This window comes from Meles meles, chromosome 9 (genome assembly GCF_922984935.1).
Source record: "Meles meles chromosome 9, mMelMel3.1 paternal haplotype, whole genome shotgun sequence".
In the NCBI taxonomy this organism is placed as follows: Eukaryota; Metazoa; Chordata; class Mammalia; order Carnivora; family Mustelidae; genus Meles; species Meles meles.
This window is the reverse complement of record NC_060074.1, coordinates 12,910,820-12,936,108: the sequence shown is the minus strand read 5'-3', so window position 1 is coordinate 12,936,108 and position 25,289 is coordinate 12,910,820. Positions and strand designations below refer to the sequence as shown.

The following is a 25,289-nucleotide window of genomic DNA, read 5'->3' as shown; positions in this document are numbered from 1 at the left end:
GCCTATAATTATAAGGTCAATTAATCTTCAACAAATGAGGCAGGAAATACAATGTGAGAAATGCGGTTTCTTCAATAAATGGTTTTGGGAAAACTGGACAGCTACATGCAAAAGAATGAAACTGGACCACTTTCTTACATCATACACAAAAATAAACTCAAAATGGATTAAGAACCTACAGGTGAGACCTGAAACCATAAAATTCCTAGAAGAAAACAGGCAGTAATCTCTTTGACATCAGCCATAGAAATATTTGTCTAGAAGTGTCTCTTTTTGCAAGGGAAACAAAAGCAAAATTAAACTATTGGACTATACTAAAATAAAAGGCTTTTGCAAGGTGAAAGAAACCATCAACAAAACAAAAAGAGAACCCACGGAATGGAAGAAGATATTTGAAAATGATATATCTGATAAGGGATTGATATCCAAAATGTTATACAACTCAACACCAAAAAACAAATAACCAGATTAAAAATGGGCAGAAGACATGAGCAGACATTTCTCCAAAGAAGACATACAGATGGTCAACAGACACATGAAAAAAATCTCAACATCACTCTTCATCAGGGAAATGTAAATCAAAACCATAATGAGATATCACCTCACACCTGTCAGAAAGGCTAAAATCAACAATACAAAAAACAGCAAGTATTGGTGAGGATGTGGAGAAAAAGAAATCCTTGTGCGCTATCGGTGGGAATGCAAACCAGTGGAGCCATTGTGGAAAACAATATGGAGGTCCCTCAAAAAATTAAAAATAGTCTTTCCAACCAGGGCCCGGCAGAATGGCTCTCGCAAAGAAGGGTGATGAGTAGAAGGGCCATTCTGCCATCAACACCATAGTGACCAGAGAACACACCATCAACGTTCCCAAGCACATCCATGGAGTGGGTTTCAGAAGTGTGCCCCTTGGGCGCTCAAAGAGATCCGGAAATTTGCCATGAAGGAGATGAGCGCACTAACACCAGGCTCAACAAAGCTGTCTGGGCCAAAGGAATAAGGAATGTTCCATACCATATCCGTGCGCGGTTGTCCAGAAGACCTAACGAGAATGAAGATTCCCCAGACAAGGTCTACATGCTGGTTACCTATGTACCTGTCACCACTTTCCAAATTCTACAGACAGTTACTGTGGATGAGTTCTAATCGTGAAATGAAGGTGTAAAACTGAAAAAAAATAAAATAAATAAAAAATTAAAAACAAAATTACCATTTAACCCAGTAATTACACTAATGGATATTTACCCAAAGAAAACAGAAACACTAATTCCAAAGGCTACATGCACCCTTATTTTTACTGCAACATTATTTACCATAGCCAAGATATGAAAGCAGCTCGTGTCTATTAATAAATAAATGGATAAAGAAAACGTAGTGTATATATACAATGGAATATTACCCAGCTATTAAGAAGAATAAAATTTTGCGGTACCTGGGTGGTTCGGTTGTTAAGCGTCTGCCTTCAGCTCAGGTCATGATCCCAGGGTCCTGGAATCGAGCCCTGCATCAGGCTCCCTGCTCATTAAAAAAATAAAAATAAGTAAAAAGAATGAAATCTTGCTATCTTTAACAACATGGATGGATCTAGAGGGTACTAGGGCTAAATGAAATAAGTCAGTCAGAGAAGGACAAACACTATGTGATTTCACTCATATGTGAAATTTAAGAAACAAAACAAAAAGGAAAAAAGAGACAAACAACCACCAAAATCCCAGATTCATTTTTTAAAAAATATTTATTTATTTGTTTGACACAGAGAGAGAGAGAGCAATAGAGGGAACACAGAGTGGGAAGGGAGAAGCAGGCTTTCTGGCACAGCAGAGAGCCTGATGCGATGTGGAGCTGGATATCAGGACACTGGGATCCTGACCTGAGCCAAAAGCGGATGCTTAACGACTAAGTTACCCAGGCACCACCCCCCACCCCGATTCTTTTTTTTTTTAACAGTAAAACCCCCCCTTTTATTTTTAAGATTTTTTTTTTTTTATTATTTGACAGACAGAGATCACAAGTAGGCAGAGAGGCAGGCAGAGAGGGAGGAGGAAGCAGGCTCCCTGCTGAGCAGAGAGCCCGATGTGGGGCTCGATCCCAGGACCCTGAGATCATGACCTGAGCCGAAGGCAGAGGCTTTAACCCACTGAGCCACCCAGGCGCCCCCCCCACTCCGATTCTTAAATAAAGAGAACTGAGGGTTACCAGAGGGGAGGTGGGTGGGGGAATGTGTGAAGCAGGTGAAGTGGATTAAGAGTACACTTACCATAATGAGCACTGGGTAACACACAGAATTACTGACTCAGTATATTGTACACCTGAAACTAATATAACACTGTTATTAACGATACTGGAATGAAATGAACGAATGAATGAGATCTTAGTTTCCAGTGAAAACATTAAGTAGTTAAACAATTGTAAACTCTCTGTTACACCAGAGTTTTTAAAAGATTTTATTTATTCGACAGAGACATAGCAAGAGAGGGAACACCAGCAGGGGGAGTGGGAGAGGGAGAAGCAGGCTTCCCACTGAGCAGGGAGCCCAAGAGGGGCTCAAACCCAGGGTCCCAGGACCATGACCTGAGCTGAAGGCAGATGCTTCACGACTGAGCCACCCAGGCGCCCCACATCAGAATTCTTTAGATTGGAAATTTATGAATATATTTCATAATTCCTAGAAATGTTTTTTTTTTTTTTTTAAAGATTTTATTTATTTATTTGACACAGAGAGAGATCACAAGTAGGCAGAGAAAACAGGCAGAGAGAGGGAGGGAAGCAGGCTCTCCTCTGAGCAGAGAGCCCAATGCGGGGCTGGATCTCAGGACCCTGAGATCATGACCTGAGCTGAAGGCAGTGGCTTTAACCCGCCCAGGTGCCCCTATGTCCTTTTCTGGCTGACAAGTTGCAACAGAAACGACATGAACTTCTTTGACCTTTAGTAAGCCTTGGTAGAATAAAAGTTTCACATTTAATGCTGATAGCTCTAAAGACGTGTCTGGTTTAAAGAAACCAACAAATTTAAATCACCTTTACCACTGAACATGTTGCATCTGTGTCCGCTAAAAGTCAGTTTCTTCCCCACCATCCATTTGACTTGGGGCTCCTGTGGGGAAATCTGAAGTGGGTGGTCGAAGTCCAGGGGAGCTCTTGGACCCCCTTATGTTGACTTGGGAGATGCTGCAGTTTGAACCTCGTAGGAGGTGGTCCAGCAGCTCAGGGTATGAGAGTAAGGAGCAGGAGCTGCTGGCATTGCCAGCCCTGAGGATGGTCTGGGAGCGGCTGGTGGTACCTGTTGGTGGGGGGGAGGCGAGGGCAGAGGCGGCCGGTGTGCCGCCCGTAAGGCTGAGGTCCATTTTTTTTTTAAGATTTTATTTATTTATTTGACAGACAGAGATCACAAGTAGGCAGAGAGGCAGACAGAGAGAGAGGAGGAAGCAGGCTCCCTGCTGAGCAGAGAGCCCAATGTGGGGCTCGATCCCAGGACCCTGAGATCTTGATCTGAGCCAAAGGCAGAGGCTTAACCCACTGAGCCACCCAGGTGCCCCAAGATATAACAATTCTTATCAAAATCTCAACTTCCTTTTTGCAGAAATGGATACGCTAATTCTAAAATGTATGTGGAAATATAAGGAACCCCAAATAGCCAAGATAATTTTATTTTATTTATTTTTTTATTGGGGATTTTTCTTATTTGAGAGAGAGAGAGAGAATGAGAGCACATGTGGGGTGAAGAACAGAGGGACAGGGACAAGCAGACTCCAAGGTGAGTTGAGTGTGAAGTCACACATGGGGCTCCATCTCATGACCCTGAGATCATGACCCGAGCTGAAATCAAGAATTGGAAACTCAACCCACTGAGCCACCAAGGCAGTCCCAAGATAATTTCAAAAGAGAACCAAGTTGGAGGATTCACACCTCTCAGTTTCAAAACTTACCACAAAGCTACAGTGAGAATCAAGATTAGATAGTACTTTCATTAGGACAGACATAAAGATCAATGGAGTGGAAATGAGAATGGAGAAATTGGGCAATTGATTTTTGAAAAAGGTGTCAAAACAATTCAAAGGGGGAAAGAATGATATTTTCAGGAGATGTCACTGAGACAACAGAGTGGGGTTGGATCCCTACCTCACACCACAGATAAAAATTAACTCAAAATGGATTATATACCTAAATGTCAGAACTAAAACTATAATACTTTTGCAAAAAAAATAGGAATAAGTCTTTATGAACTTAGATAATGTAGTGTTTACTTTGATATGACAACAAAAGCACAGGGGATAAAAGACAAAAATAGATAAATGGGACTTCATACAGATTCAAAGTTTTTTTTTTTTTTTTTTTTTTTGCTTCAAAGACAGGATCAAAAAAATGAAAAGACAGGGTGCCTAGGTGGCACAGTGGGTTAAGCCTCTGCCTTCGGCTCAGGTCATGATCTCAGGGTCCTGGGATCAAGGCCCACATCGGGCTCTCTGCTCAGCAGGGAGGCTGCTTCCCCATCTTTCTCTGCCTGCCTCTCTCCCTACTTGTGATTTCTCTCTCTGTCAAATAAATAAATAAATCTTTAAAAAACATGAAAAGACAATCTACAGACAAATGAAATATTTGCAAAACATATAAAGAATTATGCCCTTGTATGCAGAATATGTTAAGAAGTTTTACAATAAATGAAAGGTATCCCCACTTAAAAATAGGCCAAAGATTTGAATAGACATAGCTTCAAGGAATATATACAAAGAGCCAAGAAGATATGCAACATTATTATTTATCAGGTTTCCTTGCAAATAACCAAAATGAGATAACACTTCATACTCATTAGGTTGGCTATAACCAGAGGCCAACAATAATGTGCTGAGCATGTAGAGAAATTTGCTAGAGGGAGTGTAAAAATTGTGCATCTATTCTGGAAAACATTTGGGTCCTTCTTCAAAAAGATAGATGTGAAGTTGCCATGTGGTCCAGCAATTCCATCCTAGGTGTATACTCAAGAGAAATGAAAAATATATTCAGGGGTGCTGAGGCGGCTCAGTCATTCAAGGGCCTGTTTTAGGCTCAAGTCATGATCCCAGGGTCCTGGGATCGAGCCCTGCATTGGGCTCCCGGCTCAGCAGGAGCCTGCTTCTCCTCTCCTTCTGCCTGCTTGTGCTGTCAAATAAATAAATAAAATCTTGAAAAAAAAAAAAAGAACTCAGGATCTGTCTGAGTAATGCTCGGCAAGTCTGTTGTTCATCTTCATGGTCCAAGAGCCCAGTTTGAACCCCAGTCCCATGCCCATTTCCCAGCTACAGGAAGGAGAAAGGGAAGACATGGTCTCTTCGAGACCACCGGAAATAGCCCATCCCATCATCTGGAACTTAATCATGTGGCCAGCTTATAAGGGAGGCTAGGAGATACTCCAGTTAAAAGTTGGGAATTCTAAGAAAAAAAACAAACAGGGAATAATTATCAGGGAACACTGTTAGTCTCTGTCACACAGGTGTACAGTGCTGGGATCTACCTGTTTTACTAATAATTTGTTTTTTGAATCTTAACACAGTGCCCTCTTACCATACCCACCATCCATAGCCCCCACGTTTTTGCCTTCTTTCTGCAGATGGTAAACCTTCTGTTTTCTGCTGAATTTAAGGGCAGTCACCTGGAGGTGTAAGTTAAGGGAAGCAGACGGAGAAGGTGGCTACTTCTTTTAGAGACGCTCATCTGTTTTCAGCCCTGCTCCTTACCTTAAAGGAACCAGTGCCCCCTAACTTCTGAGACTTCCCTTGGTCCTGCGGTATCGATCTGAGTTATGGCTAGCTCTCTGCCGCACTACAGGAGCCCCTCAGAACAGAGAAAGCCAAAACCACACCAGTTGCTCACCTGCTTGCTTGCTTTCAACGTATTTATCATCTACCATTGACTCTTTGTGGGTTTCTAACTTTTATACTATTAGAATGGACCTTGACTGTGTACTTGACCACACTCACAAAGTACGACTTTTGCTCTTGCTGCTGGGCCATGAGGATTTCAGCTCATCTCGTGTCTCTCTCTACAGTTGCTAAAGCATGCATGATTATTTTGGGGAAGTTCATTATCTTCTACTAGTTCAAATCCAACAGGAAACCTGTATTCGGGTCTTTAGTAGCGTCACGGGCTTTTTGCTCTTCCAAACACATTCCTGACCAACAGTTCCCGGAGTGATTATTAGGACCGGTAACTGTTTTAAGGCATTTCCTTTTATTTAAGTGTTTTATTATAAACTTCTTGACCACTCCATGAGATAGGCATCATTCACCCATGGTCATTCTTATTTTATTTTTTGATTTTGACAGAGAGAAATCACAACTAGGCAGAGAGGCAGGCAGAGAGAGAGGAGGAAGCAGGCTCCCCGCAGAGCAGAGATCCCAATGCAGGGTTTGATCCCAGGACGCTGAGATCATGACCTGAGCGGAAGGCAGAGGCTTTAACCCACTGAGCCACCCAGGTGCCCCTCATTCTTATTTTATAGAGGCAGAAAACAAGGCTCAGAGGTTGACGTATTTGCCCATCGCACAGCTAGGAGGCTGTTTCAGGGGGGCATGTGTGGTCTGTTTTGTTCAGTGTTAGGGACTTACAAACTACTTTTTTTTTTTAAGATTTTATTTATTTATTTGATAGAGATCACAAGTAGATAGAGAGGCAGGCAGAGAGAGAGAGAGAGAGAGGGAAGCAGGATCCCTGCCGAGCAGAGAGCCCAACGCGGGACTCGATCCCAGGACCCTGAGACCATGACCCGAGCCGAAGGCAGCGGCCCAACCCACTGAGCCACCCAGGCGCCCTACAAACTACTTTTTGAAGTGTAATTTCTCTCGCATGGTTTTAATCATTTACAGATATTGTAACCCTTGACACCAGGCCCTTGGTTTCGCACTCCCCTCACTCTTGATCACCTACCTCCTCTGGAAAACCTGAATTTCGGTATCCAGTCCTGGTCATCACTTCATGATCAGGGGGCGCTGGACGACACGCATTTAGTTTGTTGACCGACAGGTTCTTCTCTTACTGGCCACTTGCCGCGATGCTAACCACAGAACAGACATCTTGGATTTAACCTTGTCTAAGTTGCCCCTGAGTACTTCTGTATACCGAACTCACAGAACTTTGTGCTGGCAACACCCGCTTTTTCCTATCAACGTCCTATTCTGACCAAACCCAGTATTGCGCCTGTTCTCATTTCTTCACTTGCCTAATGTTTAATGCTTGCTACCCGACGATGCTCTTGGATGCTGCACGAGAAAAGGGCAGATGAAGCGAATCAGTCAATCGCGCAGATCCCTCCTGGCAACTGTTTCACTTGCGCTCAGACTGCTCTGCCCGTTAATCGACGCCTGCGGCCTGAACTGGCACTGCGGTTGGGAGTTGAAATGGACGAACTTGGTCCACTAGGTGGGAGCGCTTAAAGGAGGGGAGCTGTGGCTTTCCTGGGAGGGTAGACGCACTAGTCTTCCAGGAAGTGAAACACTATTTGTGGACTGTTTGGGTGAGTCTGAAGTATATGTGAGCCAAACAAGAGCAAAAGTAGCCTGAAGGAGAAGATGCCCGGAGGCACAGTCTGACGGTATTTACAACACCCAGCGCACACTGAAAGGACCAGGACGAGGACCGGAGCCAGAACCAACTCCGGCGCTTCCGGGTGATCAGCAAACCACCGCCAATGCAACAAGAGTCATCGCTTCTCTCTTTGTGTTAACAAGGAGTCTCACGAAATTTTATTCAACTTTAAGGGTACAGACAAGCAGCAGATTTCACAGCTAACACAGAGAGAACGCAGCAGCGGAGAGACGGGTTGGGACGGCTGAGCTGGGGGTGGCTCTGGGTGCCGGCAACGAGCCGCGGCATCAGCTATCCCGCTATCCCGCTTTCTCCGTTCTTCGCCGGGGCGCCATGCCGCGGTCCAGGACTCCGGACTAGAATGGAAATGAGGTGTCTTTACAGAGAAAATATTCTTGAGATGCCAGAGAACATAGAACATCTTTTTGGAGTAATAGAGGCTTCAGTCTATAATGGGTCCTCTATTTCCGTCACAGAGTAACCTCTAGGTCAACCGCATAAGCACAGCCCTTGGGATTTCAGCTTTAAAAACCGGTTTAAACTATTTTTTGTTCTTATTGCAAAACAGTTCTACGGAATGGAAACTCCTGAAGTGGAATAGCTCAATTATATTTGACAACTTTGTCTCACCCCAAATTCATCGTATACACTTAATGCTTTTCTCAAGCCTGCGCTTAACAGTCACCAACATCCTAATGATGTCATAGTTTGAACAAGGTATCGTTCCCTCCAAATAGTCGACGAAACGAGACTCGGATTTCTCACCAGTGTTCCCTCCATGGCACGACCGTGGGCACCACAAGCGCTGAGCTTTTCATTTAAACAAGGTTCTTATTAAAAATTTCTAGGTTAAAAAAAAATGACTAAGTTGACAGTGACTGAGTGCATTTGTGAAGTGTCCTCGCCCTTTTTTCAGTTAAGAGGGGAGACTGTACTCCTAGAACGAGAAAAAACTGTAAGGGCGTGAAAAATCAAAAAGACTGGGTTTGATAAGTCAGTCAGAGAAAGACAATTATATGACCTCGCTCATATGTGGAATTGAAGAAACAAAACAGAGGATCACAGGGGAAGAGAGAAAAAAAACAAAGACAAAACCAGAGAGGGAGACAATCCGTTAAGACTCTTCATCAGCGGACACAGGGTTGCTGGAGGGGCGGGGCTGGCGGACGGGGTAACTGGGTGACGGGCTTGAGGGAGCGCGTGTGGCCTGACGAGCACTGGGTGTTCTGTAGGACAGAGGAATCACTGACCTCGACCTCTGAAACGAATACATTACGCTAACTAAATGGATTTAAATAAAAAAGATTTTTAAAAATGGCTTGGATTTGATATGGCTGCTCACTGCCCAGTTAAACAGGGAGGAAAAAGCTGGCAAGGAAAAGGGAGTCGGGAAGGCTTTCTAATCCACAGTGTCATACAACTGGGGATGACTGGGTTGAGGCCCAAATCTACTGCGACTCGTTTTTAAACAAAGTTAATTTATAAATAATTATATATTATTTTGAAGTCAAAAGTGCTTACATCTTCTAGAGTCCACTTAAAACCTACTGAAAAACTTATTTAATTATATTTTAAACCTTTAGGCCTCAGTAGGCTGGTGAAGAGAAACACCTTCTATCAATACTAAAGGATTAATACTTTACATAAAGATCTTGGCGAGGCAATTTACCAGAATTCTCACAGAAATGCTTTACCTATTTTACACGACACCTGTACATAGTGTCTGAAGAAAACTTTCACAAAGGAAATCCAGTAGTCCAAGTGATTATGCACACTAAAATTTTGGCATCTGTTACACCTAAAGCCAACCAGTATTTGTCAGTTCCTAATCTGTAGTTTCATCAGTAAATTTCAATGCCATTATCCACGTGTGGCTAGGATTTTGACTTTTATGTATTAGAAGGATCCCAAATGATTTTACTTAATGTTACGTTTACAATCAAGTAAGAATCTGTGAAGACCTTCCAAGCCAGTGCGGAATGATATGTCTGTTGTCTATGGCGGGCTGGGGTGTAAAGCCCAATTGTTAAGACTGGCAGGAAAAGTCCCGTCTCAGGAGACGGATGTGCATTAAGAGATGTCTGCCAATGCAAGTGGCTATCACTCGGTCCCCTCCCCTTTAAAATAAGATATACTAGGTCATGCGTTTGCAACAGGAGTGATGTCACTGCCACGCGGGACCAAAAACCAACAAAAATATCACCCTTACTCTTTCTCATGTCTAAAGCAGTTCTACAACTCTTAGACACGTGCGTTTCCTCTCACAACCATCACTATGCTATGTCAAAATATTCTGTGGCATTTTTGGTATTTGGCATTTTCCTAAGAACAGAATAATCAATGTCTCTAGGACAATACTTAAGAAACCTATGATCTTTTATTATGGTACCTAAGAAGACATCCTTTGAAACCAACACCAAGTTTGGAAAATCAAGGAATATTTATCCAATCATAATTACAAGTACAGTTTTAACATTTAGATTAAGCATTACATATTTGATGCCACAGGTGGGCATTGGAGGCTGAGTTCCAAAATTACCAATTAAAATTCAAAATGAAAATCTGCAGTCTTTAGGAAGCATTCCCTTTCTTTACACTTATCCATTTATTATAATACTGTAGTAAGTAAATACTACTTTGTCATTATGAAGGAAAAAAACTACGATCAGACAAAGATCATAATGTAGTTCTGGAAGACTACACACTCTTTCACTATACACAGTATATAATAAAATAGGGTACACTTTGTACGACAATAACATGCAATGGTTTGGCTGTAGATATATTAAATGTAGTTTCGCTACATCGGAATTCTGTGTGGGTGTTTGGTTTGGGAACTGTAAGGATGAGAAGGACAATTACTCAATGCTTACACAGTAGAGATGTCTGAACACATAACATACACCTACTCTTAGGTATTAACATGGAATATATAGAAATAAATGAAAGAAGACTGACCTCTAACCTAAGTGTAAGGATGGACTTTATTTTTTTAAAAAAGTCTTTTGAGGACTACAAATTACAAAGTAAAAGCAGATCACTATGTAGAAACCTAGTGAATACATTTTGCCTGTGCATGAAAACTTTATCAAAATTATTCATGTAACAATTTCACCCCATTCACAATGGTCTGTATAATGCTCTTCTTCATAAGGTTATATATTACACGTTATTCCCTCAAGATGAACTTTTAAACACCAAATTCTTGGCTCATGAGAATGGCACCTTTGAAAGGGGCAATTTCCGCTCAGTCTCTGGTGGCATTATTCCTAGTTTCTTTCATCAAGAGAAAAAAAAAACCCTTTCAAAATGTTCACTTTTATCATGAAGTTTCTCCACCAAAGTGGTCATATGGTCATATTTTGTTTTCTAATGACTATATATATATATATATATACACACACACACGTATATATATATATAAAATATATATATGGGTAGCAGCAAGAAAAGAAAAATGGAAGTTAAAAGGCAGCCATTAAAATAAATGGATCAATTGTACAAAAGAGATATTTGGCTCATGGCAATTTAAAAAGATGGCAGCTTGGGTATGTTAACAGCCTGCCGCTTGAGCTGTAAGCGTGTTAAGAGAATGAAGCTGACCCAGTGTGGTCACGTGGGAATGTATGGCCATTCCACTTCATTCTTTACAACAAATACTTCAAGCCAAGAGGAAATGAGTTACACTTAGAGTCTCAATTAGAACATGCTGACTACTTAACATTTAACAACTCACTGGGTTTAGTATAGTCATTTCCTTTACTCTTTTTTTTTCCAAGAAGTAATCTCTATACCCAGTGTGGGGCTCAAACTCATGACCCTGAAATCAAGAGTCAAATGCTCTACCGACTTGAGCCAGCTAGACGCCCCTAACTCACGTTCTTTTGGGTCCTTTCCAAAACTTCAAACGAAGTGCATGGGAAGTGTAAAATACTTTAAATGACAAGATTTTTCTACGGTACATCTGAAAATGGATGTAATGAGAAGAATATCCCTCTGTTTTTCAGGGAAAGATACAAACTGAATGCAGAAGTTTCTCAATGGGAAAAAGCTCAACTTTTCTTCTTCCCACCACTTCTGCCATATAAAATTTCCCAAAGAACTCACTTTTAAGCTTGTTCTCTATGGCTTTACTAAAGAATGAAAACCAGAGAGCAAACAATTGAGTTCAAGGACATCCAGGGTTAAAAATTTAAGAAAATATCAACATGCAAGCAATGGTTCAAATACTCAAGATTCATGTTAATGGATTCAATTATTGTATATGAGATTTTCATTGATGAGCAGGGCTTTGGGCATACCAAATTATCACACAAAGCATTGCCTTTTGAGACTTTGGATACTTTTACAGTTTAATTTGCAAACAGAATATTTATAACAAATTATTTTTAACCAAATCATATCTTGAAAACTGTTTATATAGAAAACCCAGGGAATAAAGTGAACTGTTCATTGTGGAAGGCCTTAAATTACATTATTACAGTAGAAAATACAGGAGGTAGAAGATAACTGAAAAGACTAATGCAACATTAGATTCAATCTATAGCTCCTGTAGCTACTTAAAACATGGTTTTAGAAACTAAACCCAACATTTCCAGTAACCATAGAAACAGTTAAAATAAAATTTGCCATGAAAGCCCTTATATCATGCTTGATATAGGGAGGTAGGAAGATGTAAGAACCAGGACACATGAGACATGACATTTTATCTACAACTCCTGTTTGCTTTACTGAGGGTGTAGTTTCAAAATTCAGTCACCTTCTTCAGCTTCAGACTCAGATTCTAGAAAAGGGGAAAAATGCAGTCAAACATTATATAAATATCAGAAAGCAAAAAGTTCCCATTTATTAACTTTGAAGCTCTTTATTACAATTAAGTAATTTTATTAATAACCACCTCTTTAAAAGGGGGATATCCAAAAACCTTCATTTGTAAATCTAGTATTTATTAAGTAGTCTCAAATTCTTCATTAAGTAGTCTCAAATTTTTCAATTTCCCTTCGAATACGTGTGTTAGTATATTGGCCAAGCCAGCAGAATACTTTAGCATTTCAAGTCAAGTTTTCCCCACCTGCCTTAAAGCAAATGAGTACTGGCAGGTCTGTCAAAAATGAACAAAAATCTGTACTCGAGGTACAGAATGGTGATCTCAAGGAAAAAAGGTAGTTACGTTCTACGACTGCTTTAAAATTAGTTCTCGGGCTTTATCACACACACTGCGCCAAAGACAAGACTTACCTTCTTCAGCATTTTTGAGCCACTCTACAAACTTTTTCATTTGCTCGAGGAAGACACTCTTCCCCTTTGCAACATGCGCGTCTTTATACCACTTCAGAATGGGCTCCTCACTCAGGACTTCAGCTACAAAGAGAGCGATCATTACATCCGGGGCTTTTCAGGCAGTCAGAGGCCACCTAAAGCGGAACTGCCTGCCTGGCAAAACTGAGTCTACTCAAAGGTATCGATAATTACTGTATTCGAAATGCTCAACTGGTCTCTTAAATTCTGAAAGGCCAGCCCTCCATTACGAAAAGCTTTATCAACTCGTTGCCAATGTATGACCTCTAACTACGAAACACTAAGCCTGTGATTCTCTCAACTCAAGACAACTTAGAGCCCCCTTCGCTGGGACATTTGAGAATGTTTAGAGGCATTCTTGGTTGTCAGAGCAGGGAGAGATGCTACTCACCACTCTACAATGCACAGGATTGTTACCAACTGGAGTTAAATGGCCCCAAAATACCAGCAGTACCGAGGCTGAGAAACAGTGTGATGAACGATCGGGGTGTCTGACGGACGACATCCAATTTTTTATGTGGGACAATGGTGCTGCGAGCTTACTAAAAACAAGGCCACATACTTCATAAACCCGTACTGAAAAATTAAATAAGTTTCTAGGATTTATTTATAAATAATTAAGAGTGGGAGGCGGATGTAAATGGGGGCATACTTTCAAGAGCCCTAACTGTGAGCTATACATAGAAATCTAACTACAACCAGAGCCTGAATACTTGGGAATTCATTACCCTACTCTTTCTTAGGAGCAAAAAATTCTGGGGATGGGGATATAGATCTCTAAGTTTAGAATATATGGAACCAACGAAATCATTTATGAAAACCAGGGCATGGAAATAATACATGTGCATGCAAACCACACTTACTGGGGTCAAAGTGGTCTGATTCATGCAGAGCTGAAGAAAACATTATTAACAACCATGTAAATATTGCAATGGACTCTCTCCCAACAAAGTGCTTATTTTTATTACCACTTTAGATCAGTTTTCTGAAATAGGATCACAGAAATGGAATAATAACTAAACAGGTTTTATAATATTTACAGTCTTGAAGGACAAGTAAAAGTCTACAATGGGTAATGGGGTAGTGTGACGGGAAGTCAACTTGTCATGGGCCAAAGAGTAGAGAAATGTAACAAGTATGTCTGGGGAAGAGAACTGGTAGAGAATGGGAGGTGAAGTTTGAGGCCACATCAAGATGGTTTTAGGTTTTAACTTAAGGTTTAGAGATGTTTTGATATATAAGTGGACTAAAAAGCACCCAATTCAATTAGAGACAATTTTGTCCCATGATTAAAGTAAAATATTTTATGGAGTTGATGTTCAGACAACTACTCACTGGAATTATTAGCAGCATTCTAGGATTTTTTTTTTAAGATTTTATGGAGGGGGGGCGGTTAGAGGGAGAAGAGAAACAGATTCCATGCTGAGTGTGGAGCCCCATGGGAGCTCAATCCCAGGGCCCTGAGATCATGACCTGAGCTGAAGTTAGACACTTAACTGTGTGAGCGAGCCACCCAGGTGCCCCTAGGATTTCTATCACCAAATTCAAATTTCAAATTACCTTTATAAAAAAGCACCACTATTTTCTGGAAGGCTTTCATGAAATGAATGTTGTCATAGCAATACTCCTGAATCTTCAGTAACAGAGTCAGCTCAGACTGACCTTGAGTAGTAAAGGCAGCAAGTAGAGGGCTGTATTGCTTTTAAAGGGAAAGGAGAAAAAGGTTTGCCATTTATTACAATGACCCTCCATTTCAAAATTCCTAAAACACAGATCTTTTAAAATCACTGTGAATTATATTCTATGTTGTGCAAACTAAAACAAGCAAGCAAATAAAACAAAGCAGCAGCTACAAAGTGTCTAAGTCAAATACGCAACACCGCACCAGGGCTTCCAGACAACTGTCAATACGAAGTTAGTAATTTAGAGGATAAAACAGGAGGGCTCTTATTTTCCAATACTCCTGTAAAAGCAAACACCCAATTGCAGGTGTATGCTATTTTTAAATGTGTATTTGTTTTTAACTTGTGAACCAAAGAAAGGTGAAGTCAGACTTTTTTAAAAGATCATCAATAGTTTGTAACTACCATGAACAGTTATTTGTCTACTGGCTGGCGTTTATCCCCAGGAGCCGCAGGGTGGGACGCATTCTCTAAGTACAGTAACAGCTCCTGTGTCCCCACTTTAGAAGAGCAGTCATGTTCTGAAAAGGCATAGTTCTGGTACCTTCAAGTGCTTGATGGCTTGCTCTGCTACAAGCTCTTCCTTTTTGTTCCATTCCACGGTGCTCATGACGCTGGACCAGACTATCCCAATGACAACGGGTTCTGGGATGTTGTTTTTTTTCATCTCCTCCTTGACATACAAAATTATCTGCAAAAAGAATTCAAATTTAGTAAAAGAAATCAATTTTGTTATGTACATTCTACACATCAAACGCAGACCTTTTACAAAAACATAAAAACACCTTTCTGTGCAACTGGCAATGACCACATGTGTACCACACGTAAGCAGAGACCTTTCAGACTGGGAGGGATGGACCTCTAGTCCAAACCTTCATTGACGCACAAACAAACTGGCTAGGAAAGGACAGAGATGATTTATCCACTGGCTGGCCCCCCACAAAATCCCCAAGCATTGTAATTTCTGGGTACCAGTAAAGCACTAAATATGAAAAAGACTGACGAGAAGCCCCAGCAGAACACTCAAGAGCTATTAATGAAAACCCACTGTGGTGAAATACTTGAAAAGTTCTCAAGTGAATAAACGTTTTCTCTGCCAGAAAGAAATCATTAAGATGGTTTAAACAAAAATATCTTACATCCTTAAATGGGTCACCACGGGACATCTGTTCTTGAAGTTCTTTCTGGAGTTCCTTTCGAGCTCCTATGGTTTGCTGATTCCGAACATATTCTGAAAGTTCTTTCAAGCCTGCCTCTGTAAAATACTTCGTGAAGTGTTCAACGCTCTGTTTATTGGCAGGAAAAAGTTCCTGAAAGGAAAATTTAATCGGGTTAAATGATCTTTAATCCTATCAAGAAAAACACCTCCTCTTTTCACAGATTAGAAATTAAAGTTCCCTTATCACACTTCAAGTGTCCGAAGAATGGGAAGCAGGAAACAAACTACAAACCATCAGTCTGTTATCCATGCTCACTTTCCGAAGACTTGCAGCCACTGCATTGATATCTTTTTCATTTATCCATGATTTAAAGAGCTTTACAGCAAAAGCTGCTGAAACCCCTGTAGAACAAAAGAGCTTACTTAATAGGTAAGTGGATTTCAACCATTCTATCTCCTTATTTTCAAGGGGCATAGAATTACTTACTTTCTCCCTAAACTTCTTTCTACCACTAAACTGCTTACCATTTCACTCCAATTTCTCTTCTACAATTTGCTAGTTATGTATTTTTAGTTACTAAAACAGCTTTTGAAATGTGTAAAATGACAGCAATAGTACCGACACTTGACAAGGTGTCTTATTAAGTACCTGGTTGTCTAGTTTTAAAGTTAGTTTTTGGGGCGCTTGGGTGGCTCAGTTGTTAAGCATCAGCCTTCAGCTCAGGTCATGATCCCAGGGTCTTGGGATCCAGCCCTGCACTGGGATCCCTGGTTGGCAGGAAGCCTGCCTCTTCCTCTCCCACTTCCCCTGTCTGTCAAATAAATAAGTAAAACCTTAAAACAAAAAAACAGAACAAAAACCTAAGAAAATGTAAAAAGTTAGTTTTTTAACCATAAAGAATTATTTTAACTATGAAAATGACAAAGGGACCTTATTTCCTTTTTGGCTCAACATTTCCCCCAACTGGAATTAATCTTTCTGGGTTTCCCTGGCATTTCTCTTTTTAGGTTATAACCACATTTTGTCTGAGCTTTGGATATTTGCTGTATGCCTAAAGAGAGCCAAAGGTATACACGAAATATCATCTAACGAATTTTGTTAAATTTAAGGATAGTTAAGAAAACTAACACAATTACACAAGTCATATCTACATAAACTCTATTCTAGCTTTTGTGTTAGTTCACCTCTTTCATGATCTTATCCCCACCCACAGTCAACCAAAGACAACTCTTTACTAAGAGGTCATTACCTTCTTTAACCAAATTCTCGTTATAAAGGCTATTAAGAATGGATGCATTAAGTGTTCCATTAGCCAGAAGAACACCAGTCAACATAGCCAGCTTGTTCCTCTCCGACTCCGAAAAACCCTTTAAGAACAGCAGCAGCTGTAAAAGTAAATAATTAAAGGTTAAAAAGAGCAACTGCATAACATAAAGAGAATCAGTAAGGCAAACTATATTGGTTAAAAAAGTGTGGGCCCTGGGGTCTGACTGTCCAGATTTTTATTTCAGTTGTTTGCTGAGTGATCCTGGGCAAGTTACTTAACCTCCGTGCCTCAGTTTCCTCATAAGTAAATGTGGATAATAAAACTTGCCTCGGGGTGCCTGGGTGGCTCAGTGGATTAAGCCACTGCCTTTCGCTCGGGTCATGATCTCGGGGTCCTGGGATCGAGCCCCGCATCGGGCTCTCTGCTCCACAGGGAGCCTGCTTCCTCCTCTCTCTCTGCCTGCCTCTCTGCCTACTTGTGATTTCTCTCTGTCTGTCAAATAAATAAATAAAATCTTTAAAAAAACAAAAAAACAAACAAACAAACAAAAAAAAAACTTGCCTCACAAGATTTTTGTATTAAATGAGTTAATAATTACAACAGTGCCTGAAACGTGATAAATGTTACTATTAATGTTACGAGATTCTGTTACCATTAATGTTACTAGAGTCTTTGGTCCGCCTATACACAGAATACCCAAGACTCCAACAGCAAGTATGTTAAAATTTCTTTCTCAATATGCTTAGCTCTGATCCTCTATCCCCCATCCTGAACAGACCTCATTTTGACTTTTAGCCTTTTGTCACTTGTTTGGACACCAAGCTAAGAAACTGTGTATAACAAACTGAACTAAATGATATACCCCCAAACCACATTTCAGGCCACATAAATAGCTAATCAATTCAAATCTGTGGCAGAATTAAGATACAATGTTCTCCTCTTTGACCCCAACCTTTTGTTCCCATAAAGCATACTGTTCTTCATACCTTTTTTACTTCATCTTCAAAACCTTTCTCCAGGTATTTGTAGCGCCTGATTAACTTGTTAAAAACCTGTGAGGAAAAGAATTTAATAATTTCAAAACTACAGTTGCCAGATTCCTAAAAGATCTGAGTATCTCTCAGTATCTTTAGAACATCAAAGAAAACCTTCTGCTGGATATGAGTTTACAAACTGTGTAAGCCAGCTTAGGAAGAGTCTGTCAACTCCCAAACCCTACAGTATATGATCTAACTCTTAAGTCACCCACAATAGATTTTTATTGCCAAATGTTAAAGCAAGGACTAATTATTGCTCAAATACAAGTCATTTACCCATTTGTAGGATATTAATAGAGTAAGAGCACAGAATATAGTTTTATTTTTCAAATGACATAGACAACCAATTTCTAGGCTAGATACACTTGAATTCTTTGCTTACAATCACACAAACCTAACTATGTACAAAACCTTCAAATGAAATTTTGATTGGTAAGCTAATCTGCCTATAACCTATTCTTCTTCTTCTTTTTTTTTAAAGATTTCATTTATTTATTTGACAGAGAGAGAGATCACAAGTAGGCAGAGAGGCAGGCAGAGAGATAGGAGGAAGCAGGCACCCTGCAGAGCAGAGAGCCCGACGCGGGGCTCGATCCCAGGACCCTGAGATCATGACCTGAGCCGAAGGCAGCGGCTTAATCCACTGAGCCACCCAGGCGCCCCTTCTTTAAGAAGCTATACGCAGGGGTGCCTGGGTGGGTCAGTCAGTTAAGTGTCTGACTTTGGCTCAGGTCATGATCTCAGGGTCCTGGGACTAAGCCCCTGCTTGTCCCTTTACCCCTCCCTGTTTGTACGCTCTGTCTCAAATAAATAAAATCTTAAAAAAAAAAAGTTAAATGTAGAATAATCCTATGATGGAAATCATGACAGGGAAATGATTTTCCTTTTCAGCTTGAGGTTTTTCTTAAAAAATGGATTAATTCCAAAGGGACAAGTAGGAAAATAACTAATTCAATCTTTTCTGCTTTGTTTTCCTTAACACATTTCATTATATTGCACCAAAAAGTATCTCTAAATCTTCAGTTCAAATTCCTTCAACCTTCTACATGCAACCTCTTAAAAGCAGACTTTTCCTATTCAGACGGATAGTAGCTAACCGCAATAAATAAAGTCTCATTTACCTGAGCAAATGCTTGCATGGTCTCTAGGTCTTCTTGTGCTGCGAACACACAGACATCTGTACGCATCATGTCATCTGCCAGTGTACCACCTGGGGCTGAGGTATATTTACAAAAAAGTTGCAGTGACCTTCATTTAAAATTAATAATTGTTTCCATCTTACTTTCTGGAAGGATTCCCATTATAAAATAAAATGTTAAAAATTCTAAAAGATGATCTGGAAGCAAAGTCAGTATCTTAGTAGGAGTATGACTAGTTGGTTCAGGATGTGTGAATAAAGTGAAACAATTTAAGGGAATAACTCCCTTCAGCAACCCAAATAAATTCACTGTATTAATAACTCAAATAAAGCTGTATTAATAACCACTCAGCAGTATCAAATCTGTCACACAAGTGGAGATGTTGAGTCGGTTTTGATAACGTAACTTTTCATAAAGAAAACCACCCTGTAAGTTGCCGAAGAGGCTGTGTGGTAAATACTTACAAGTTAGACACTTTATCTTTTACATACATTTATATGTATTTACGGATAAAGTGATGTCTGATACATACTTAGAAATATGGGGAGAGGGATGAAGTCAGTGGGGACACAGCCAGATCAGACTGTTAAGCATTACTGAAGTTGGGTAATAGACAAGAAATTTGTTTTACTATTCTCTCTAGGGTATCTTCGAAAATTTCCTTCGTGAAGGTTTTAAAAAGAATTTTAAAAGCAGGCTTACTGGTAGTATTGTAAATAGAAAATGGGTATTTCTTACCATAAACTGGTAACGCAGTGGAAGAAATTCTCACTGGACTAGGCATTAGAACATATGAATGTGTGTTCCTTGGTTCTACCATGAATAATGATTGGGCTACATGTAAGTCACTGAAACCTCTCTAAGCCTCCACCCTAGTTCTGATTCTGTCAGCCTGGCTGTGAGGGGCAACACAGTTATCACTGTGAAAACATTCTGAAATATTTTAAAGAGCCATGGAAAGGAAACTGCCACCATCATTTGAAGATACACAGCTAAATGACACATTCTCTTAAGATTCCCTGAGCGCTGGGAGTGGAGGGAGAAGTTAGAGCAGTGCTGCACAACAGCAATACACTGTGAGCCACACGATGTAACTTTATATTGTGTAGTAACTTTATTAAAAGTACTTAAAATAATTTAATAATTAATTTTATTTTTTAATAATGTAATTTTAGTATACGCTAACCCAACATATCAAAAATACCGATTTTAACATTTCAGAATTCAAAATACTATTAAGAGGGCTTACATTCTTTTTTCTATTAAGTCTTTAAATAAATTAAGTCTTAACAATCCAATATGTATTTGATACTCACAGCACCTCTCAATTCAGATCAGCCACATGCCACGTGACAGATAGCCACATGTGGGTAGTGGCTAATGTACTTAGGAGTGCAGTAGTCCTCAGGCATATAGAAGTTGTATTTCGTAAGACAGAAGAGGTAAGGGTTTCGCTACTAACTGAGAATGTTCAAACACAAGCAGGAAGAATTTATTGACTGGGAATGTAGTAAGGACATAGGTATCAGAAAAGTCATCCCCAAATATTATGGTTTTGTAACAGATTTTAATTATAAAGCTAGACAGAGCAAGATAATTTGCAAAGTTACTATGTTCTGGGAGGAAAAAAATGGAAAAATCTTTTTTTTTTTTTAAATGGAACAATCTTGAGGTAAAAGCCAAAAAGCCACCCCAATTTGAGAGGACTGTCAAACAGCTCATATTCTGAATTCCACATGATCTCTATACATTACACCTCCCACAAAACCCAGACACTTACCCAGCATTCCGCCAGCCACCAGAATGTCAAAGAGTGTTTCTGCATAACGGCGGTAATCAAGCTTTGCTCCAGAAGCATCAAGAAACTTTGCTACTGCTTCCAAATCAGTACCAGTTTCAGTTAAGCCTTGAATAATACAGTCTTGAAACTGAGTAGGGTCAAACCTCTCTTTTTCATCTGGGGGGAAAACCCCACACATTTAGTGTTAACAGGCTTACCAAAATGCCACAAAACCACCACCTTATGAAAGTGTAAGTCCTGAATAAATTAACCACATTTAGCACAATCTCATTGATTTCAACAGCTGTAAAACACCAACATAAGAAAAGACCTAAACACACACCCTCTGCAAAGCAAGGCAGGGACTACCTAGTCACAATGCATGGCTTTGTTCCCCACTATTTTTTCACTTAAGTCTCCTAAATGATGAGTTATAAAATGAGCTAGTGCGTTCCTATAGCCAGGAGACAATTTCTACCCTGAATGCTCTCCTACTGCCTGTGGGCTTTTCTGAAATTTAGGACATCCTCTAAATTTCAGGTAAATTTTATTCTTGAGTGAAATTCTGTCCAAACCCGGAACTCTCCATTCTTTTCTCTAAGTGCCTATAACACTTTCTATGTTGTTTTTCAATCGTTCATTTGGTACTTAACAGTTCTTTACGCACATACCCAGCCTTTACTGAGTTGCTACGACAGGCTTCATCAGGGTTTGACCTCTCTATCTAGGTTAGATGCTATCTTAATTCTCACACGAACTAGAGTAATCAACTCCTCCCTGTCTGCCCAGGACTTTTCTGTTTCCGCACTGAAAGCCTATGTCCTGGGAACTGTGTTTAGTCCCAGACAAATTCGGATGATGGTTCATGCTACCCAGAACCCCATCATCAAGAACTAGGGGGGGCCCAAGTGATCTCTATCTGGAACTGGGGAAGTGACAGCTCTTCCCAATGCCAGTAACAATAAAATTACTTGGTACTAAACATATTCTAAAGAACACAGACTTTCCCCCATCAATGCTGAATTGCTCTGGTTTCCAACTTCTGTTCCTCCTCTTGAGACAGTTTACCAGGTTAAATCTAAAAAATCTAAAATCTAAAAAAATCTGTGAAGACTAGCATCGAATCCTCTTCAGTCTCCCCACTACAAGAGGACAGTCTATGATCAGGGATTACAAGACTCTGTAATATACATCCCGAAGTGTCTGCTACCCAGGGTAAAGAAATACAATTTATTACCAGTAGCTGACCCAATTCTATGTCCTGTAAAATAAGGCCCACAGGTGTTTTTGAGCAGTAACACTGGAAAATTTGGGGGAAAGTATTATGCATGATACAAAATATACCTGTGACCACACCTCATTTAACTTTGTATCACTAGTATAGTGACTTGCTACAGAATTAAATATTCGCCTAACCACCCACTAATAGACAGAAGCAGTTAACCTAATTCTACAATGTGAACTCTGTTCCAGAATTAACTTCCATGCATAAAGTCTAGTTTTTCTCTCACAAAGTTTCACAAAGTTTGGGAGGAATTAGCAATCACAATAGCTCTCCTTTCATTAGCTAACTTTTTCCCTTAAGCGTAAGTCTGCTTGAATAAAATTTAGCTAGTGAAAATGCACTCCATACTTAAAAAAAAAAAGAAAGAAAGAAATATACTTTAGGCTCGCAATAAAAAGATCATTCACTAACATGCTTAAAGATACGTATGTTGATACTAAAAAATAAAGGCTTAGAAAAACAGTAGAAATATTAAGGATATATCTGAAATGGCAGTCAACTACAAATTCAAGTTCCTTTCTGGTATTTTCTCTTAAAGTTCACTATTAAACCACTGCCTGCCAGAGAAACCAAGATATAAAAGTTATTCTGGAGATTTGAAAAGAGATATTAAAACATAAATATTTACCTCTTTTTCTGGTTTTAAAACGCTGGCCTGATAGCGTTGGCTTTTGCTGCTTTTGATTATTCATAAAAGACACCCTAGAAAAGAAAAAATAAGGCCTTAAAAATATCACTGCCATTAACATTCATTTTAAAACCAAAGCATCAAACCTTGGTCTAGTCACACAGAAGTCAAATATTAACACAAACTTTCAGCCTGGCAATAGACCTGGGGGAAACAAAGAATTACCTTCGCCTGAATTAAATGTAACTCCAAAACCTGCATTTCTCCCTACAAGAAACCCTTTAAAGATGGGATGTACACTTTTAAATGCCTTTACAGCACCATAGTGACTGGTGGCAAATCACCCATCATAAACATAATCGGTTTCCTCCTCGTTCCTCTTTAAACTCCCCTATATTCCACTACTTCTCAGTCAGGGGGTATACAGAAACGTGCACGTCAATTTTCAGACGCCGGTCAAGAGGTGAATCCCTTCTACAGAGGGCTTTTTGAGCAGCACCCCCCTGCCCAGTGGTGGCTGTGACCGCAGCGGCCGCCTGCACCAGCCCAGCCCGCAAAACGCCCCGAGAGCCGGCCTAGCCTCCCCGCCCCGTTCCCTGCAACCCAAGTCTCCTCCCCGGCACGTGTCTCCCCTCCACACCCTTCCTGCGCCCGCTGCTGGAACGCGACAACCCGCCCCCAAGCAGGACCCCCCTAGCCGCCGCGGGGAGCCGCAGGGGCTGGTCCCGGCCCGCAGCCCCTTCCCCACTGACCCCGTCGCCGGCGGTGGCGGCCGCCGCAACGAGCGGACCACAGGCGCCGAGGCGCTTCGCGCCGGGGGCCCCGCCGCCCCGTACATCCGCCCGCCCTCCAGAAAGCAGCGGCGGTGGAGGCGGCCGCAGAGGTGGTGGCGGCTCCTCCGCCCCGCCCGCCAGAACCCCCCACGCGTACATCACCCAACAGAGGCCGCAGCGGCTTTGTTACCCAGGCCGGGCAGCGCGGCCGGCGCGCGGGGGGGGGGGGGGCGGTCTGCCTCGGCCACGGCCTCGGTCTCCGGTGCCGCAGCGCACACCGGGCCCCGCGTTCCGGCCCGGGCCGCAAGCCCTCGATCTCCCCGCCGAGGCGGCGGCGGTGACCCTCGAATCCAGGCCCCGGATCCCGCCGGGCCTCATGCGGCGGCCTCCGCTCGGGCCCATTCAAGTGGGGCCGCATCTGACTCGCCACCCCCCGGCCCCCCCCGCGCCCCCGCCCTGCCCGACGACGAGGGGCCACAACCTCGGCCAGGGACCAGCGGGCGTCGCGCCTCACCGAATTTAAGGCGAAGAGAAAAGAGCCAGAAATCCCCGAGGTGGCGGCAACTGCGGCGGTGTCTCCTCTGCGACCGGAACTAACGCGAGGAGGAGGGAAGAGGTGTCACCCCCGCCGCGGCCTGCCTCCTCTCGCGAGATTTCCGCCCCGGCGTCCGCCCCCGCGGCCCTGCCCGGCGCCGCCCGCAGCCTCCGCCTCTTCCATTCCGCGGGGCGCGGGGTGGGAAGTCGGAAAGGAGCGGAGGAAAGTTGACCCGGCTTCTCCGTTTCTCTGTTGGGAGCCGGGTTTTCCGGAAATGTATCCCAGACTGGCCTGTCTCTCTTCCACCTCTGCTTCGTCCGGCCTCTCAGCACAGGGAGGGGTTAGAAGAGCCGATACCCCGCTCCCGCCCCCTCCAGCCTTGAGGCAGTTGGCGCGTCCGCCCGGAGTCCCGCAGCGTAGACGCGGCCCCGGACCCGCGCCGCCACCCACCGAGCCGGAAGTCCAAGCCCCAGGGCTGGGTGCGCTGGGGACCTCCCGGGGTGGTGACGGAGCTGGGCTTCGGGCCCGCCTGCGGACCGCGGCTCCCGCCGGTGGTGCCGGCGCTCTCTCGGGCTGAGTCCGAAGCGGGAGGCCTTTGCTGTGCGGTGCTGGCGCCGTGGGAGATCCAGATGCAGGGGTTCGGACGAAAATCCTCCCTCCCTGTCGTGGCCGCCCCTCCTTGCGGTGGTCCTTGTCGTTTGCTCCTGAGTGTGGTGCTTGCGGGGACCTGGAAAGCATCAGACTCCCCTGAGGGATTTTTAAAAACCCAGTGGGTCCCACCAGCACCGATTATGTAGGTCTGTTGTGGGACTCCAAGGTGTGCATTGCTGACAAGTTCCATGGGATGCTGCTGATGCTGGTCTAGGGACTGCACTTGGAGAAGCACTGGTTAGAGGGTGTCTCATCGGAGAGCTGGGGGACAGGTAACGTGTGTGAAAAGCACTGTGGACATTATAAACCTGAACAAACAGCGATGCACCGTGTCTCCAGGATCCAGCCTCGCCTTTTTATTCCCGTTTGTACTAGCGGTTTGCCTCTGCATTGTTACTTATCCTACCAAACACAAAACAAAACCAAAGTCACCTTCCCTGGACTCTGCTTCTCTTCTTATCAAATGTTTTGGGCATATTAGTTTGCATTAGTTGATA

The 25,289-nt window shown here is 42.1% G+C and overlaps 2 protein-coding genes and 1 pseudogene across 4 annotated transcripts; 2 read left to right on the top strand and 1 right to left on the bottom strand.

Annotated features, from left to right (window-relative positions):
- Positions 1-785: 785 nt before the first annotated feature.
- LOC123950376 lies at positions 786-1,146 on the top strand (annotated as a pseudogene).
- A 6,532-nt stretch (positions 1,147-7,678) lies between these two features.
- On the bottom strand, positions 7,679-24,246 carry BZW1 (basic leucine zipper and W2 domains 1). 3 transcript variants are annotated; one of them, XM_046018946.1, is made up of 13 exons: positions 24,088-24,180; positions 22,834-22,907; positions 20,921-21,097; positions 19,123-19,217; positions 17,951-18,016; positions 16,947-17,082; positions 15,989-16,098; positions 15,677-15,847; positions 15,082-15,228; positions 14,416-14,554; positions 12,796-12,918; positions 12,317-12,340; positions 7,679-7,913 (listed from the first exon to the last, which is right to left on the bottom strand). In XM_046018946.1, the coding sequence occupies exons 2-13, from the start codon at positions 22,895-22,897 to the stop codon at positions 7,849-7,851; spliced, it is 1,317 nt and encodes a 438-aa protein (XP_045874902.1). In that variant the 5' UTR covers positions 22,898-22,907; positions 24,088-24,180; the 3' UTR covers positions 7,679-7,848. The 3 variants fall into 3 exon arrangements, with proteins under 3 accessions (XP_045874902.1, XP_045874900.1, XP_045874903.1); XM_046018944.1 differs by having other exon boundaries at positions 7,680-7,913; positions 24,121-24,246; XM_046018947.1 differs by lacking the exon at positions 7,679-7,913 and having other exon boundaries at positions 8,261-12,340; positions 24,121-24,246.
- LOC123950374 (translation initiation factor IF-2-like) lies at positions 23,126-24,203 on the top strand. Its single transcript, XM_046018193.1, has 2 exons — positions 23,126-23,195; positions 23,314-24,203. Exons 1-2 carry the CDS (start codon positions 23,126-23,128, stop codon positions 24,201-24,203), a joined length of 960 nt encoding a protein of 319 aa, XP_045874149.1.
- Positions 24,247-25,289: the final 1,043 nt, after the last annotated feature.